The 15079-nt window shown below is 36.4% G+C and overlaps 1 protein-coding gene across 2 annotated transcripts in view; it reads left to right on the forward strand.

Moving 5' to 3' along the window:
* The window catches only part of LOC127864803 (E3 ubiquitin-protein ligase RNF19B-like), a 52054-nt gene extending 40093 nt beyond the window's left edge, over positions 1 to 11961 (forward strand). For both annotated transcript variants that reach the window (XM_052404678.1, XM_052404677.1), the window contains exons 6-12: positions 406 to 514; positions 1356 to 1517; positions 2701 to 2962; positions 3974 to 4132; positions 4830 to 4984; positions 5785 to 5972; positions 6481 to 11961. In XM_052404678.1, the coding sequence (XP_052260638.1) occupies positions 406 to 514; positions 1356 to 1517; positions 2701 to 2962; positions 3974 to 4132; positions 4830 to 4984; positions 5785 to 5972; positions 6481 to 7125 (1680 nt within the window). In that variant the 3' untranslated portion in view covers positions 7126 to 11961. The remainder of the gene's footprint in view (positions 1 to 405; positions 515 to 1355; positions 1518 to 2700; positions 2963 to 3973; positions 4133 to 4829; positions 4985 to 5784; positions 5973 to 6480) is intronic.
* The last annotated feature ends 3118 nt before the right edge of the window (positions 11962 to 15079 follow it).

Consider the following 15079-nt stretch of genomic DNA (forward strand, 5'->3'; position numbering starts at 1 on the left):
TCTCATAAATTATTAAATATGAACAATTTCCCCATGATGGCTTCTTACGTTATACTGTCAAGCGCTCGAAAAGTAGAGCGCGCTGTCCTCTGACAGCTCTTTTTTTTGTGCATTTTTGGAAGAAAATGAAATAAATGACCACACCCCCACACTATACACCCCCCCTCCACTCCACCCCTCGTTCCTTTGTGATTGAAATTGAGATAAGTACCTTCACCTTTAAAAAAGAAAAATAGATGAGCGGTCTGCACCCGCAAGGCAGTGCTCTTGTTTGTTTAAATTGTCGTTCCTAATTACATGTAAGCTGTGCAGACTGCACAGGCTTATCTTGGACAATACCTTTCCAGCATGCTTTAAACCCCGTTTTCACAGTGCAGGGCTCATATCTTCTTTTGTATTCTTCAGATTCACACGCGACTGGAGCATGCCAGCAAACATCGCCACAACCTGGCCATAGTGGGTGGGGTAACTGCATCCATTCTCCTGTCACCTTTGCTTGCCGGATTGGCTGTCGGTAAGTGTAGTCTAGATTTAAATACAGTTTAAATGGTCATCAGAATCAGCAGTTTTTCCTAATATGTATGAATTCTTATTGTTGGTAAATGCATTTTGGCTTTAAATACCATTGAAACAGCCATCTGAATAAGAATTGTCAAAATATGCATGACTTTTTTATATAATATTGTTTTGGATCATGACAAGATAACAACCCTGTGTAGAGGTTTTAGGTTTAAGATGATTTTGATAATTGTTTCGTACAGTTGGGTTGACCTTGAAATAGTCAGAGACTGAATGGAATTTTATTAAGTTTAAGAATATCTAAGTGTTTTCAAGAGGATTTGTGAATACTAGAAGGTTATGTCCCTGATTAGCCTGTTCGGACAGCACAGGCTAATCTGGAGCAACAATTTATGCACATGCAGTAAGCTCCCTTATCCCATAGCTCATATATGTTAAAATGCATAATTAGGGGTTTGATTTCTCCTCATGATATGTCAAATAATGTTGGAAACAGTTATAAACTCAGCTGGATCTATTTACAAATGAAGAGTTACATTGAAAACTTGTTAGGGGAGTAGGGCTGTCTTTCCCTGAGGTGCTTATTAACTCTTTCAGTGCTGGAACCGAATTTTGAAGGCCTTGGCAAACAGTTTGGATCCAGATGAGACGCCACAGAACGTGGCGTCTCATCAGGATCCAAACTGTTTGCTATTCTGATAGTATTCTTTGAAAAAAATCGAAGAAATGCTAATTTAAGAAATTCTGCAGACGACATTTTAGCAGACGACAAATTTCCCAGCATGCAAAGGGTTAAATCATATCTTTAAATCCTATCCCCACAATTTCTATTGCAGGTATTGGTGTGCCCATCCTGCTTGGCTATGTCTACGGTGTGGTGCCCATATCTCTGTGTCGTAGTGGGGGCTGTGGAGTGCGTACCACCGACAGTGGAGTACGCATCGAGTTTGAGGAGAATGAGAATGAGACCGGAATACCTTCCCCTAGCATGTACTCTGGTAAGACTGGATAAGCTATGGTAGGGAAACTAAAGGTACTGTTTGCCAAAGTAGTGCATTCATTTTTTAGCTCTGCTGTTTTAGGAGAAAACCCGAGATATTGTCATAGCCAGATCGTCGTGTCATCCGACGTCCGCGTCGTGCTAAAACCTTGACATTTTGATCTAAAATCAAAGTACTTCCACCTACAACTTTGAAACTTCATATGTAGATGCACCTTGATGAGTTCTACACGCCACACCCATTTTGGGTCACCAGATCTCAGATCAAGGTCAAGTTGACCTTAAAAAAAAATAATTCTGCTTTCATTTATTCAAAAATGCACCCGCAGCTGAGCGTTGACACCCGTTATGTGGTGCTCTTGTTTTAAGATATTTCATACAGTTTATACACATTGCAGCAACAATAAGATTTTTTTCAGGTAACTTTAAAAAAAATCATGCTTGAGTTTGCGTAAAACAGTTTCATCATGTTTCAACCATATAATGAAGAAGACGTTTCATCGTAGTAAGTTATAAAAAGTAAGTAAATTTATATTCACTGCAGATTTGTTTGGATATGAAGACTAGGTCACATGGATGAAAAATCCAACCGGAAATGGAAAATACAAATTTTTATTTTTATTTTACCACCATCTTGTAAAACTGGGTCTTGTGTAATATGAAACCACCATTACTACAGACAAGCCTACACTGCACAGCCTGGCCATAAACTACCCTGTCCACTGTAAGTTTCCTGATCTGATAAGCCCACTGGCAATTTCTAGGCTAAACTGCTTGATTGCGCAGGCTGGTCATTAGCTACGCTGGCCGTATTTGCCATAAGGAAACATTATTGCACGAGGCATGAGACATTTTTTTTAAATATTGTATTTATAAAGACACCTAAAAGGTATCTCAGCTCTGTTTCACAGGTTGGACTGTAGCTACACTGGCTGCAAATGATATAACCTAATATTGGGAGTCACAGCTCATTGAATAATGGATTAACACATACATGTTCCCAGTGTTTTTCAACGGACTGGAACCACTTTTGAACTCAACCAATATATCATTTAGACAAAGTTACATGAAGATTGGGCATCAAAAGTGACTTCTACAGTGTTTGCAATGTTTTTCTTTTTTTGACCTTGTGACCTTGTTTTTGACTCAGCATGACCCAGTTTCTAACTCGATTGCCACAGGTGCTGTGGACAGCCAGAGTGTAGGCACAGGCCACCAGATCCCCAACCCCAGCATTGCCCCCAGCATCGGAGAGTTCAGTGTGGGCATGAATGAGGCGAGCCTGTACGGTGGCAGCGGGACCCAGCTGGACCGGCTAGGGGCCAGCAGAGGTGACGTGGAGAGTGATATGGACTCGGCCAGTCACAGGGCTATAGCCGGGGCCAGTCTCAACGGGTCCATGTGTGGAAGCACCTACGCCACTGTTATAGGCATGCAGACCAAGTAAGCAGGCATTGATTTAGATACTTAGATATAAGCTCTTGCTCTGGAAAAACGGGGCTTTGTGCATGTGCTTAAAGTGTTGTCCCAGATTAGCCTATGCAGTATGCAGTTTCTTATCAGGGACTTCACTTTCGGTCGAAACTGGATTTTTGCTAAGAAAGGGCCTTCTTTGAACAAAAAAAATATCCTAAAAGCGGAAAGCATTGTCCCTGATAAGCCTATGATAACTGCACAGGCTATTCTGGGACAACACTTTATGCACATGTCAAGCATTGTTTTCCCAGTGCGAGGCTGATACGTATGCATGCAAATAAATTGGGCATGTGTTTGGCATTTTGAGTATTTATACATTTTAAAAATTTTTGGATAAAAAGCTGTAAATTGGTTATACATCTGGAGTCATTCAGCATCTAAAAAGTGGACATTAATCATTATATAACTCATTTCTTGAAAAAGAAATAGACTTACTGAAATAAAGATTTTGTTTTTAACAGGTCAAAAGTCACATGGGATTGTCACAGTAAATGTGCTTCTGCAAGATATATTAAGAATGCTTAAACCTAATATCATTAAAATTAATATTGTGGTCACTTCTGAAAAAGGGAAGGCACCTAATGATTTTGAGCTCACCAGATCAAAGGGTAGGTCACAGGGCCTTGACACTGGACATTTGTTATGGCACTTTCTTTTTTATTTGAACCCTATTATGTTTATTCATGCAAATTAGTTTAGTGGTTATTGTGGTTATTCATGGTAAAAGAATTTAAACTTAACTCTTTCAGTGCTGGAACCGAATTTTGAAGGCCTTTGCAAACAGTTTGGATCCAGATGAGACGCCATACAACATGGCGTCTCATCAGGATCCAAACTCTGCTATCCTGATAGTATTCTTTGAACAAATTCGAAGAAAATGCTAATTTTAGAAATTCAGCAGACATCATTTTAGCAGACTATAAATTTCCCAGCATGCAAAGGGTTAACAAACAAGCAATCATTGTCCCTGTATTTCAGTTTACGTTTGGAGGTCCAGGCAGAGCTGGAGGGGGAGGTGCTGTCCGGCAAGAGGGCCAGCTTTAGCAGCGTCAGTGGCAACTTCAGCATCGGGGAGAAGTCCATGGGCGGAGACGATGTCAGTACGCGCGCACTTGCTGGCTCCATTATCAACTACAAGTGAGTGCATGTTATTCTGTGTTAAGTATGTTAAAGGCTTAGTTAAAACTTCTATATTCCCCCCTCCCCTCCCCTAATCTGGGGTATGATGTATTCCTAGGGTCTGGCACCCTGCTGTTGAAACATTTTAAGGCTACCTTATGAGCTGATAATTATTGCAGCAGAGCAAAATAGCAATCAGAGATTACTGAATCAGTTGAGATAAAAGTTCAAATATTAAGAGTAGATATTTATGGTCGACTGAATTGAAGGACCCCTCGAGGGAGCAGTCAATTCTTCAAACTTAGCCTTTCAAGGCTTACAGCTTCAACTTCCTAGAAATTTTTAAACAAAATATAATTTCATGTTTATAAACTACATAAATTCTTTACATTAAAACTGATAAACTTTATATTGTTCATGGGGTTGATATCCGGTTGCCATCACCACCGTCTATATAGTAACTGGTCATGATTTTATTTTGGAGAAGTACACAGTAGAGAGAAATTTTTATGAGTGAAGGTTTTATAACGAAACAAACACACTACTTCAAAACCTTGCCAACTATTCATCAATAATGACTTGACTGGGTCTTTTTCAAACTCAACCTCAGACTGGTTACAGCAAAAATAACATGATCCCTTGTATGTAACTCTTGGCTCCCATTTAAGATGCCTCATCTAACATATGTCTGTGACTGTTGGTTCCCTGTTCACAGACTTGAAACAGGCTCCTTACAAATCTCCGATGTGCAAGTTGATGTCCCTAAACAATCAGCATGTGGTGAAAAGTGCCTAGGGAATGAGTCGGACTTGAATGCTACCGGCGGGCAGGCTTCCAGCAGAGACCAAGACATCGCCAGTATAACCTCAAGTATAAAATGAGTTTTGTTTTGGGAAAACTGGGCTTAATGCATGTAGTTAAAGTGTTGTCCCAGATTAGCATTGGTAGTCTACACTTTTCCGCGTTTATGCTCTTTCCCATTTTAAAGAGGTATTTTCAAAACAAAAAATATGTTTAGACGGAATTGGTCTTTTGTTAAGCTTAGTTTAAGAATAGCTCTTGGATTCTTTCTAAATGTGGGCTATCTGGTGTAAAACTATACGATATTGTTGTTAGGCGTTCAGTACCTGAATAGATAATATATAGAGGATATTTGTTAGATTTGGTGGAATATCAATTTTGATTCATGAGTGATCATAGTAAATGATATTTTAACGAGTGGTTCAGCCATAAGCGGAAATATGTTTTTTCTATGATCAGGAGTGAATTAAAATTGATATTCCACCAAATTCAAAAACAATATTTTTTATTTTATGCTTACGAATGATATTTTTTGTATTTTTGCCATTCCCGACAATATAATTTCCTGTCGGGCACCTGAAACGTTATAACATGTATTTTTAAAGGAAGCTAATCCATATGTTTTTTTTTAAACATCAATACAGAGTAGTTTCCCTTGGTAAAATTGCCTTTTATTGGGGTCACAATAGGGAAACCAAAGATATCTAACAATAGGTCAGGTAAAAGAATGAAAATTATCTTTAATATTCACTGTTATTTTTCACTGTTTGAAACAGTGAAATGCCAGTTTTAAATCAAAGATATTTCTCTATAAACAATCAGAAAGCATAAAATAAAATCTCCTCTTCTACTATATGCATGTTTCCCAGGACTGTCTAACGAGGACAGGAAGCGTACGACATCCTGCCCCGGTTCCCCACACTCAACCTGCGGCAGTGTGTGCGAACACGAGGAAGGTGCCAGGCATCACAGCCTGCGCTGCAGGAAGTGTCGCAGGCTGGCCAAGCAGGCAGAGAAACACTCCACAGAGCACATGAATGTGCACTTCTCTGACCAGGTAGGTCCTTTGAGAATGTTGTGTGTCTTGTTCTGTGAAAATTAGGTAAAATGCATGTGCATAAAGTGTCCCAGATTAGCCTGTGCAGTCCTCAAGAGCAGTAGGGCATTGTCCTTCCTTGCAGGGGTTCTCAATATTAGCCATGTTTTATGCTGTTTGCTGCTCATAAGTATCTTAAAAAAAAGGCTTTAAATCTTGTATCTAGTAAGAAACGTCTAAATTTTAATTAGATATAATTTCTAAGGGACTACAAACACGTCAAAGTGATTATCTGAGTGATCAAGGGTTAGAGTGTTTACATGCTCTTGTCTTACTTTGCAGGTGAGTGTTCAAAGTTTTCAAGCTGATTACTTTGTTGTAAAATTTTATTTTTTCATGACTTTTTTTATTCACAAGTGAATTGTCTCATGACAAAGTTTACTTACTATTTGTGGTTAACAGATTATGCTTGTGAATGATATGAATTTTACAAAAGACGATGTTAACATGCTCGTTTCTATCTGTTTAGGTGAGCCTTCAAAGTTTCCAAGCGGATGACTTGGTGCTGGATCTCCCTATGGGAAAGCACGACATTGATTCCCTGTCAGCAACGTTCAATGAAGAGGAAAATGACGAAATCGCGTCATCATCGGAAAAGCTTTACAAAGGCCCGAAGCGGGGTGTGTGTCGAATGAACTCTGAACCTGCAGTGGTGTTAACAGAGATTGAGAGTGACAAGCCAGTGTTCAGTGCGAAAGATCGAAGAACCAAACCGGTTGAAATGTCAGACTGTGGAGTAAAACAGAAGCAGAGCAGTTTATCGTTATCTCAGCGGTCGGACAGTAACAGTAGCAACGACATTGTGGTGAGTCTGAATAGCTCGTCGTCAGCTATGTCCATGAAATATTGCAAGTACGAAAAGTCCCGCGACCGGGACGAGAACTTGTTATCAAAATGTCGCAGCGAAGAAATTGTGATGAAGAAGAAGTTTAGTGTGGTGGATGTGAACGTGGGGGAGAAGAGTAGAAGTGAGGAGATCTACAACAAGGAGGAGGCTGTGATGGGCGGAGGAATGAGACGGACCAGAAGGGAGAGCTGTGAACTGGCACTACAGGACGGCCGCATATCCCCCAGTCAGTGCAACAAGTCTTCGGATATGTACGCTTTCGTTTAATGGGGAACAAGGCAGTTCGGTGGAGACTTGAGACAGTCTAAAGCTCTTTGTCATTTAGAAATAGCCGTTTTGTCAAGCGAGTCTTGGTAATTAAGAAAACGAGTCAGTGAATATGTAGGCTAATGAAAGTCTGCTTTTGCCATTCAGCGATGTAAAAATAGAGGTGTTACAACATGGATGACTTATTGTTATATATATTGCTTGTAGGCTCTGGGTCATGAAGAAAATGGCAGTTTTGTGGAAACAGTCTCGAGCTCTTAGTTTTTGATAAATCAGTGGTTTGACCCAGCTTTCCTGTATTCTTGTATTACAGTTTTGGAGTATTAATCTGATTGTATTTACCTGAGATGCTTGTTAAGGCTTGAATCCCAGTTCAAGATTCAACAGGACAGGGTCGCAGGCTGGTGCTTATTTTGACCCCTGGACTATCAAACTGATTGCTCATCTGACTATCAAACTGATTGGAAATCTGAGAAATAATTCTTGAAAATGGGCTTAAATGCATGTACGTAAAGTTTTGTCCCAGATTAGCCTATGCAGTCTGTCTGGCTAATCATGAACAACACTTTCCACTCGTATTCAATTTTTTGTTAAAAGGCAGTCTCTTCTTAGCTGAAGTCCAGTTTACTGGATGGACACTTAACGCACCTGCATTTAACCCCAATTTCACTGAGTGCAGGTCATATATACATGTATGTCTGGCCAGTGTAGTAATTTTCATGATACTTCAATCTTTAAAAGAGACCCCACAATGCCAGTGCCTGTTGAAAGTCTAAGAGATGATGGTGCAAACCTTCCTTTCTAGAAGGCAGGTCAGCAGCTTATGATTGCTTGTATAAAGTCTGTGAATTATTCTTTTAAATTGTGTCATGTGTCCATAAAATGTCCCTGTATTGAAGCCTTTGCAAGAGACTACTACATAAATGTTCAAAAAGCATAAACTGTTATTGATTAAATGATAATAATAATATATGCATAATTAGTCAGATAGGTATCAAATAGCAAAGCACTATAGTGATAGTAGGTTAAATTGAAATTATATATGCATAAGAAAGTGTGAAAATGCTTTATTTTGATGTAAAAAGCCAACAAATAGTGAGTGATAGTGTATTTCATTTAGTCATACCCTTAACTGAAATATTTATCATGATTAAATCCATTGTGACTATGGTACATATATTTGAAAAATATTTATATGCATATAGAGTTTTTACTTCGTAACTGTATTTAACTTAGTATATTTGCCCTCTACGTAAGGGAATTTAATTATTTACGCAAAATAACTTAACAATCTTTTCTCCTGAAACTACAAAACAAAAAGGTTTATAATTTGGTTTGTGAAATTGTATTTTGGTTTTAGTACAAACTTTGTTTAACAAATGCCCCTGGGATAAACACTTGGCACTCCCTGTTCTTCAAACCATATGTTTTACAGGTATATAATTATGTGGATTTGTCTATGATATCATATTTCCCAAATAGAAAAGAAACAGAAAAAAACTAGTAGGTCTTTCATTTTTCAATATGTTATATTGATACTATTAAAAAAATTGTTAGGTCATATAATCAGTTCATATTTTATATATATTTTTTCCATGTCTCATTGAATTTTACGGTTAAATTGCCAGTGTTGTATTGTTTAGTTTTGTTATATTTCATCTTAAATATTTGTAGTGCTTTTATTTTTTATTTTTTTTTGTTATACATTTTTGCACTGTTATATATGTTCATATCTTATTTGAAACTGAGTACAAAATGTATGTTTTAATGCCATTTTTTTCCCTTTAAGCTCATCTGAGCTTGAAGTGCTCATGGTGAGCTATTGTGGTTACCATTTGTTCTGCATCATGTGTGCGCATCAAGTTCGAGTTCATTAGCACACTTGAGGCCACAATTTCAATCCAAACTTGATGAAACTTTGTAAGAATGTTTATCTTTGAAATGTTCAAGCTGAGTTAGAATCTGAGTGACACTTGTCCAAAAAACTAGGTCACCTAGTAAAAACTTTTATTATATACCTGTTGAATGCATTTAACCAAATACAGGTTGTATCAATCGTCTAAATAAAAACCCCGTATTACGCTACTCACTGTTTCCTATTCCGTATTACCATACTAGCCGGACTACTTCAACCCATTTAATGACGTCACATTCCGCGCACCGAAAATATAAATATTTTATATTACGAAATATATTACGTAGTACATCGTGTGATGTCATTTCTGTGACGAAACACAATAGTTTTATCTAAACTCTCTGGAATGTAAGGACATGACGGACGTGGTGTTTTTAAACAGTAAACTATGTGTTAAAAATATCAAACTAATTCAAAACGTATTTTGGAGTGTGTGTTTATAATGCTTAAATGTTTATTTCAATCGGAATACAATAAAATGGTGTGGTTTAAACTAAGTTTCGATAAAGACATGGAAGAAGAGAAGTGGAAGTGCATATCGTTTCAACGTTTTTGTTAAAAACATCGGATTAAAGTTGTCAACTTAATTGTTATAAACATTAGATTAACGATGGCATTAAGGTAAGCGTGTCTGGGTCACCAGGATTAAATCTTCGAAAATCCTTCATATATAGCATCATTTATTGCTAAATTTTAATGAAACTTGGTCAGAATATGTTTATGGATAATATTTACCCCGAGTTTGAATCTTGGTTTTATGTGTTCAAAAACTAGGTCATGAGGTATAATCTTAAAATAGCCTTGTTCCCACTGTAGAGGCCCCATTTATGACTTGATTTTTATTTCATCAAATGAGTATCTTGACAATATAGAGGTCAAATTAGAATCATTGTCAAGTGCATACAAAAATAGCAGGGCATGGTACAAAAAATAATACAACAATACTAAAGGCCGCTGTAATTACTCAGATCTTTACAAAACATGGTCAGAATGTTTATATTGAGACTACTAAAGCCGTGTATATTATTGTTCCAGTGGTGTAAAAACTTAGGTCATGAGGTCTTGTTTTGAACAATTTGGTGTGCCTTTAACTCGGCTTAGTGCTCCAGGGCCATCATGGCCCTCTTGCTTTACGTTTAAAACATCGAGTTCATTGTTCAGTATAACCTCAAAGAAGGTATCTTTGTGTTGCCAAAGTTCAAAATAGAATGGTTAAAAAAGAAAACACCTCCATTATGTTGGCATATTGTATTTGTTTGAAACATTCCCGCACTGTGTTATTCATGTTTGAAGCAAGATGCACACATTTTGTGTGATACAAACATGTTATTATTGAAGTCTCTATAACGCTCAAACTCAACGAAAATTTCGTAAAGTATTTCGTAAAATAAAGTTAACACCTAAACAATCAGTGTTCCTTATAGCAATAGCCTCAATTTCAACGCTAGATGTGGTATGATTACATAGATTTTTGTATATACAAAATGCTCGTTTTTATTTATTTGTGACCACAATGAATTCAATGTTAATTTCCTGCGAATATATCTATTGTTACAACACACAAACACTACAATTGTACCATGTTAAAACCATAATAAAAACGAGCATTTTGTATCCACAAACATCTATTTTACCAGAGCACATCTGGTATTGAAATTTCGACAATGGCCATAAGGAACAATGATTTTTAATTGATTAGCTTTATTTTACGAAATATTGGACGAAATTTTTGTTGATTTTGAGAAGTAATGTTACTTTAATTGTTTATGTTACTCATTTATGACCATGGAAACACTAAGCATTGCAAAGTAACAAAAATTCAAAAAGGATGATCTCTCTGAGTATGAACACTTAACTCAAACAAGTCCCGTTGTTAGCTTGTTGCATTTTTAATTTTCAAACTTTCATGTCTGTGCATATGCACCCTACAAAATAAACTGCAATTAATAATGTGCTGTGTGCATATGTTAGTAAACAAATTGTACATGCTTTACTGTGATCACCTATATGGCTTCATTGTAAAAGTTTGCATATTAATGCCTTCTCGTTGTTTATATTGTGTATAATAATACAGTGTTTTTAATATAATTATTTTCACTATACAAGAAACTTATTTCACAAAACATACAGTGACCTCTGTGCAACGATCTAGAGCAAAAATTTAGGGTATAACATCCTGTCCTCATTTTGACTCCATTTGCCCTTTTTGATTTGTGAGCAATTACATTTTCAATCTCTGTCTAATTTGTATAATTCTTTGAGATAAACTATACAAAAATTGTTTCAAAACCATAGTAAAAGCAGTTTGTTCATTAAAATGTTTATGAAAAATAAAAAAAAATGTGTGAAGCTTACAGTGCCTTTTCAAAATCTTGAATGTTATCTTCATGGCCTATCTACTGTTATCTTGATAGCCCATCTTATGTTTATGACATATGAATAATATATTAACATATTAAAAACATATTAAAAAGTACTCTTCACTGTTTTATATTGTCTGCATTACAAATGAAGCTCTTATAGAAAGAGTTTGAAGAAAGTAAAATAATATTTTGCTTAAATGGCAATGCAAATGCACTATCCATTTAGTTTAAAATGCATAGCATTCAATTTAGACATTTTTGAGTTATTGAAATTAAATGGTTTATTGAATGCATAAATTAGTCATTTGTAAATGCTGCTCAAATTTTTTAATCACCTTTGGTTTAATAAATTTTTGTTTTCTGTTACACAATATTATTTATCATTTTTGTCGTATTTGAATTTTGTACATTTCCATTTTTGTGATATATTATGTTGTCATGTGCGTTAAAAGTTTAGTTACAAAGTTTATCTAGATGGTGCAATGCTACATGGTGTTGTCGATTGGAAGAGGACGTTTGTTATGCATATTGTTTCATATAAAAATGATGATTAAAGTATGTTCCTAGTTGTTGTTTTTATTATACCCCCTTAAGAAGAAAAGGGGGTATATAGTTTTCGCACTGTCCGTCAGTCAGTCTGTCTTTCAGTCTGTCTGTCAGTCTGTCACACTTTTCGTGTCCGCTCTCTAATTCAAATAGATTTCATCTGATCTTTACCAGATTTGGTCAGAAGTTTTATCTAGACAATATCAAGGCCAAGTTTGAATATGGGTCATGCTGGGTCAAAAACTAGGTCACAGGGTCACTTAGTGCATTTCAAGGATTTAGCATGGTGTCTGCTCTCTAATTGAAGTAGTTTTCATCTGATCTTTACCATACTTGATCAGAAGTTGTATGAAGACAATATCTAGGTCAAGTTCGAATATGGGTCATGGCGGGTCAAAAACTAAGTCACGGGGTCACTTAGTGCATTTCAAGGATTGAGCATTGTGTCCGCTCTCTTATTGAAGAAGTTTTCATCCGATCTTTACCAAACTTGGTCAGAAGTTGTATCTAGACAATATCTAGGTCAAGTTCGAATATGGGTCATGCCGGGTCAAAAACTAGGTCACGGGGACACTTTGTGCATTTCAAGGATTTAGCATGGTGTCTGCTCTCTAATTGAAGTAGTTTTCATCTGATCTTTACCAAAGTTGGTCAGAAGTTGTATGAAGACAATATCTAGGTCAAGTTCGAATATGGGTCAGGCCGGGTCAAAAACTAATTCACGGGGTTACTTAGTGCATTTTAAGGATTTAGCATGGTGTCCGCTCTCTTATTGAAGTAGTTTTGATCTGATCTTTACCAAACTTGGTCAGATGTTGAATCAATACAATAGCTAGGTCAGATTCTAATATGGGTCATGCCGGGTCAAAAACTAGGTCACGGGGTCACTTAGTGCATTTCAAGGATTTAGCATGGTGTCCGCTCTCTAGTTTATGTGGCTTTCTGATTTATTTTTATATTCTAAGACATTTTTATGCCCCTGAAGGAGGGCATATAGTGATCGGACTGTCCGTCGGTCTGTCCATCACTCTTTGAGTTTAGATTTCGAAAAATGCTCATAACTTGTGTTGCTTCAGATAGCAATTGCATATTTGGCATGCATGTGTATATGGACAAAGCCTTTTCATACGCACACAAATTTTGACCTTTGTGACCTTGACCTTGAACATTATAAGGGTCCGCGTTTAGGTTTCGAAAAAAGCTCATAACTTTTACCAAGCATTTATATGGGTCATAAGTCGTTCTATGGTGACAGCTCTTGTTTTCTCTGCAAAGTGTTAATGTTTTGTGAGCGCGCATTTACATGCATTAGCATACATATATTGTAAGCTTTTCATAGTAATGAACGATAACTCCTCCGAAAACCCTTTGTAGATTTCACAAATCTTCCCAGGAATCATCCGCTAGTGTTCTTCTTTCAAAGCTGTTCCATTTGTTCTCCAGTCTGCTGCATATGTATGGGCACCATAACTAAAATTAAATCTAGCATTAGTGTATGGTATGTAACAGCCTATAGTTGGTCTCGAAACAAATGATGTACCTGGAATACAAAATGGCCATGCCCCATTGAGTCACTTAGTTTATAAAGCATGACAATAAAACAATATCTAGTTACCTTTGTGTGACTGTGGTGAAAAAAAAAGCCACACCAAATTCCGATAAGGTAGGACCTCATGTGTTGGCGTATAGACTTCATGTTGCGTGGTTAAAAGAACATATTGGTATACCGGTAATGTTTGACACTAGTGTCCTATTACGTAGATGTTACACTCAAGATGAATCTATTGTTTTGCCACAGATATCTGACATCTGATAAATAAACACACTGACGAAACAACTATGTGTAGAAATTTCATCACATTTTCCAAAAATATAACTTATTTGTATAAAATTTATATAATTGTGATGCACATGTATATATATATATATATTATTGAGTGAAATGCAATTTGAAAAAAAAAAATTGAATATTCTTTACTAAAAAGTTTTTTGTAATGAGAAGTTTATAGTGAAATAGTTGATAGTTTAAATTTAGAAAATAAAAAAGTGTAACATGGAACAATTTTATAATTATGATTTTTAAGAATGCTGATAACACCTGGATCACTTTAATGAAGTAAAAACATCTGTCAAAAATATAACAAGAGCGCCGCATGACGGAGCAATATACGCCCGATTCGTGTGCCATTGGAGATGATACACTGATGATTGATGTATTTGTTTTGGAAATAAGCAAAAAAAACAACAACAACTTATATAACTGATATATTCATATATATGCATTGATATCAATAAGTGTACACTTAGTCTCATTTGTTCTCTAAAACACAATATTTAAATCATAATTGTTTAGACCTACATAGGTATAGAATGGCAGTATTTCCTGTACTGATATTACTTATCTTGAAATTAGTTCCCTAAAAACTGAAATAAATATTTGGTTTGAATGTTTAAATACTGTTTGCTTTTACATTTTATATCAGCATGAATACCAAGGCTGTCTGTAATTCACCTTTATAGGTACATAGGTATAGAATGGCAGTATTTCTATAATCGATATACTACCTCTGACCAAGTTTGGTGAATTCAACTTGAACTAGAGCTTTGTCACTGAATGTGACTTATACCCCCATACCACTTTGACGCAGGATAAAAAGTTGTTTAAAAGTTTCGGATGAATACAATTTGAATTAGAGTCCGGACAAAGTGGCGCCGTTGAAAATGCACTAATTGACCCTATGACCTAGTTCTTGACCCGACATGACCCATATTCGAACTTGACCTAGATATCAACTAGATGCAACTACTGACCAAGTTTGGTAAAGATCGGATGAATACAATTTGAATAAGAGTCCGGACAAAGTGGCGCTGTTGAAAATGGACTAATTGACCCTATGACCTAGTTTTTTACCTGGCATGACCCATATTCGAACTTGGCCTAGATATCAACTAGATGCAACTACTGACCAAGTTTGGTGAAGATAAGATTTATACAATTTGAATTAGAGTCCGGACAAAGTAAAATGCACTAATTGACCCTTTGACCTAGTTTTTGACCCAGCATGACCCATATTCGGACTTGACCTAGATATCAACTAGATGCAACTACTGACCAAGTTTGGTGAAGATC

This window comes from Dreissena polymorpha, chromosome 1 (assembly GCF_020536995.1).
Source record: "Dreissena polymorpha isolate Duluth1 chromosome 1, UMN_Dpol_1.0, whole genome shotgun sequence".
NCBI lineage: Eukaryota > Metazoa > Mollusca > Bivalvia > Myida > Dreissenidae > Dreissena > Dreissena polymorpha.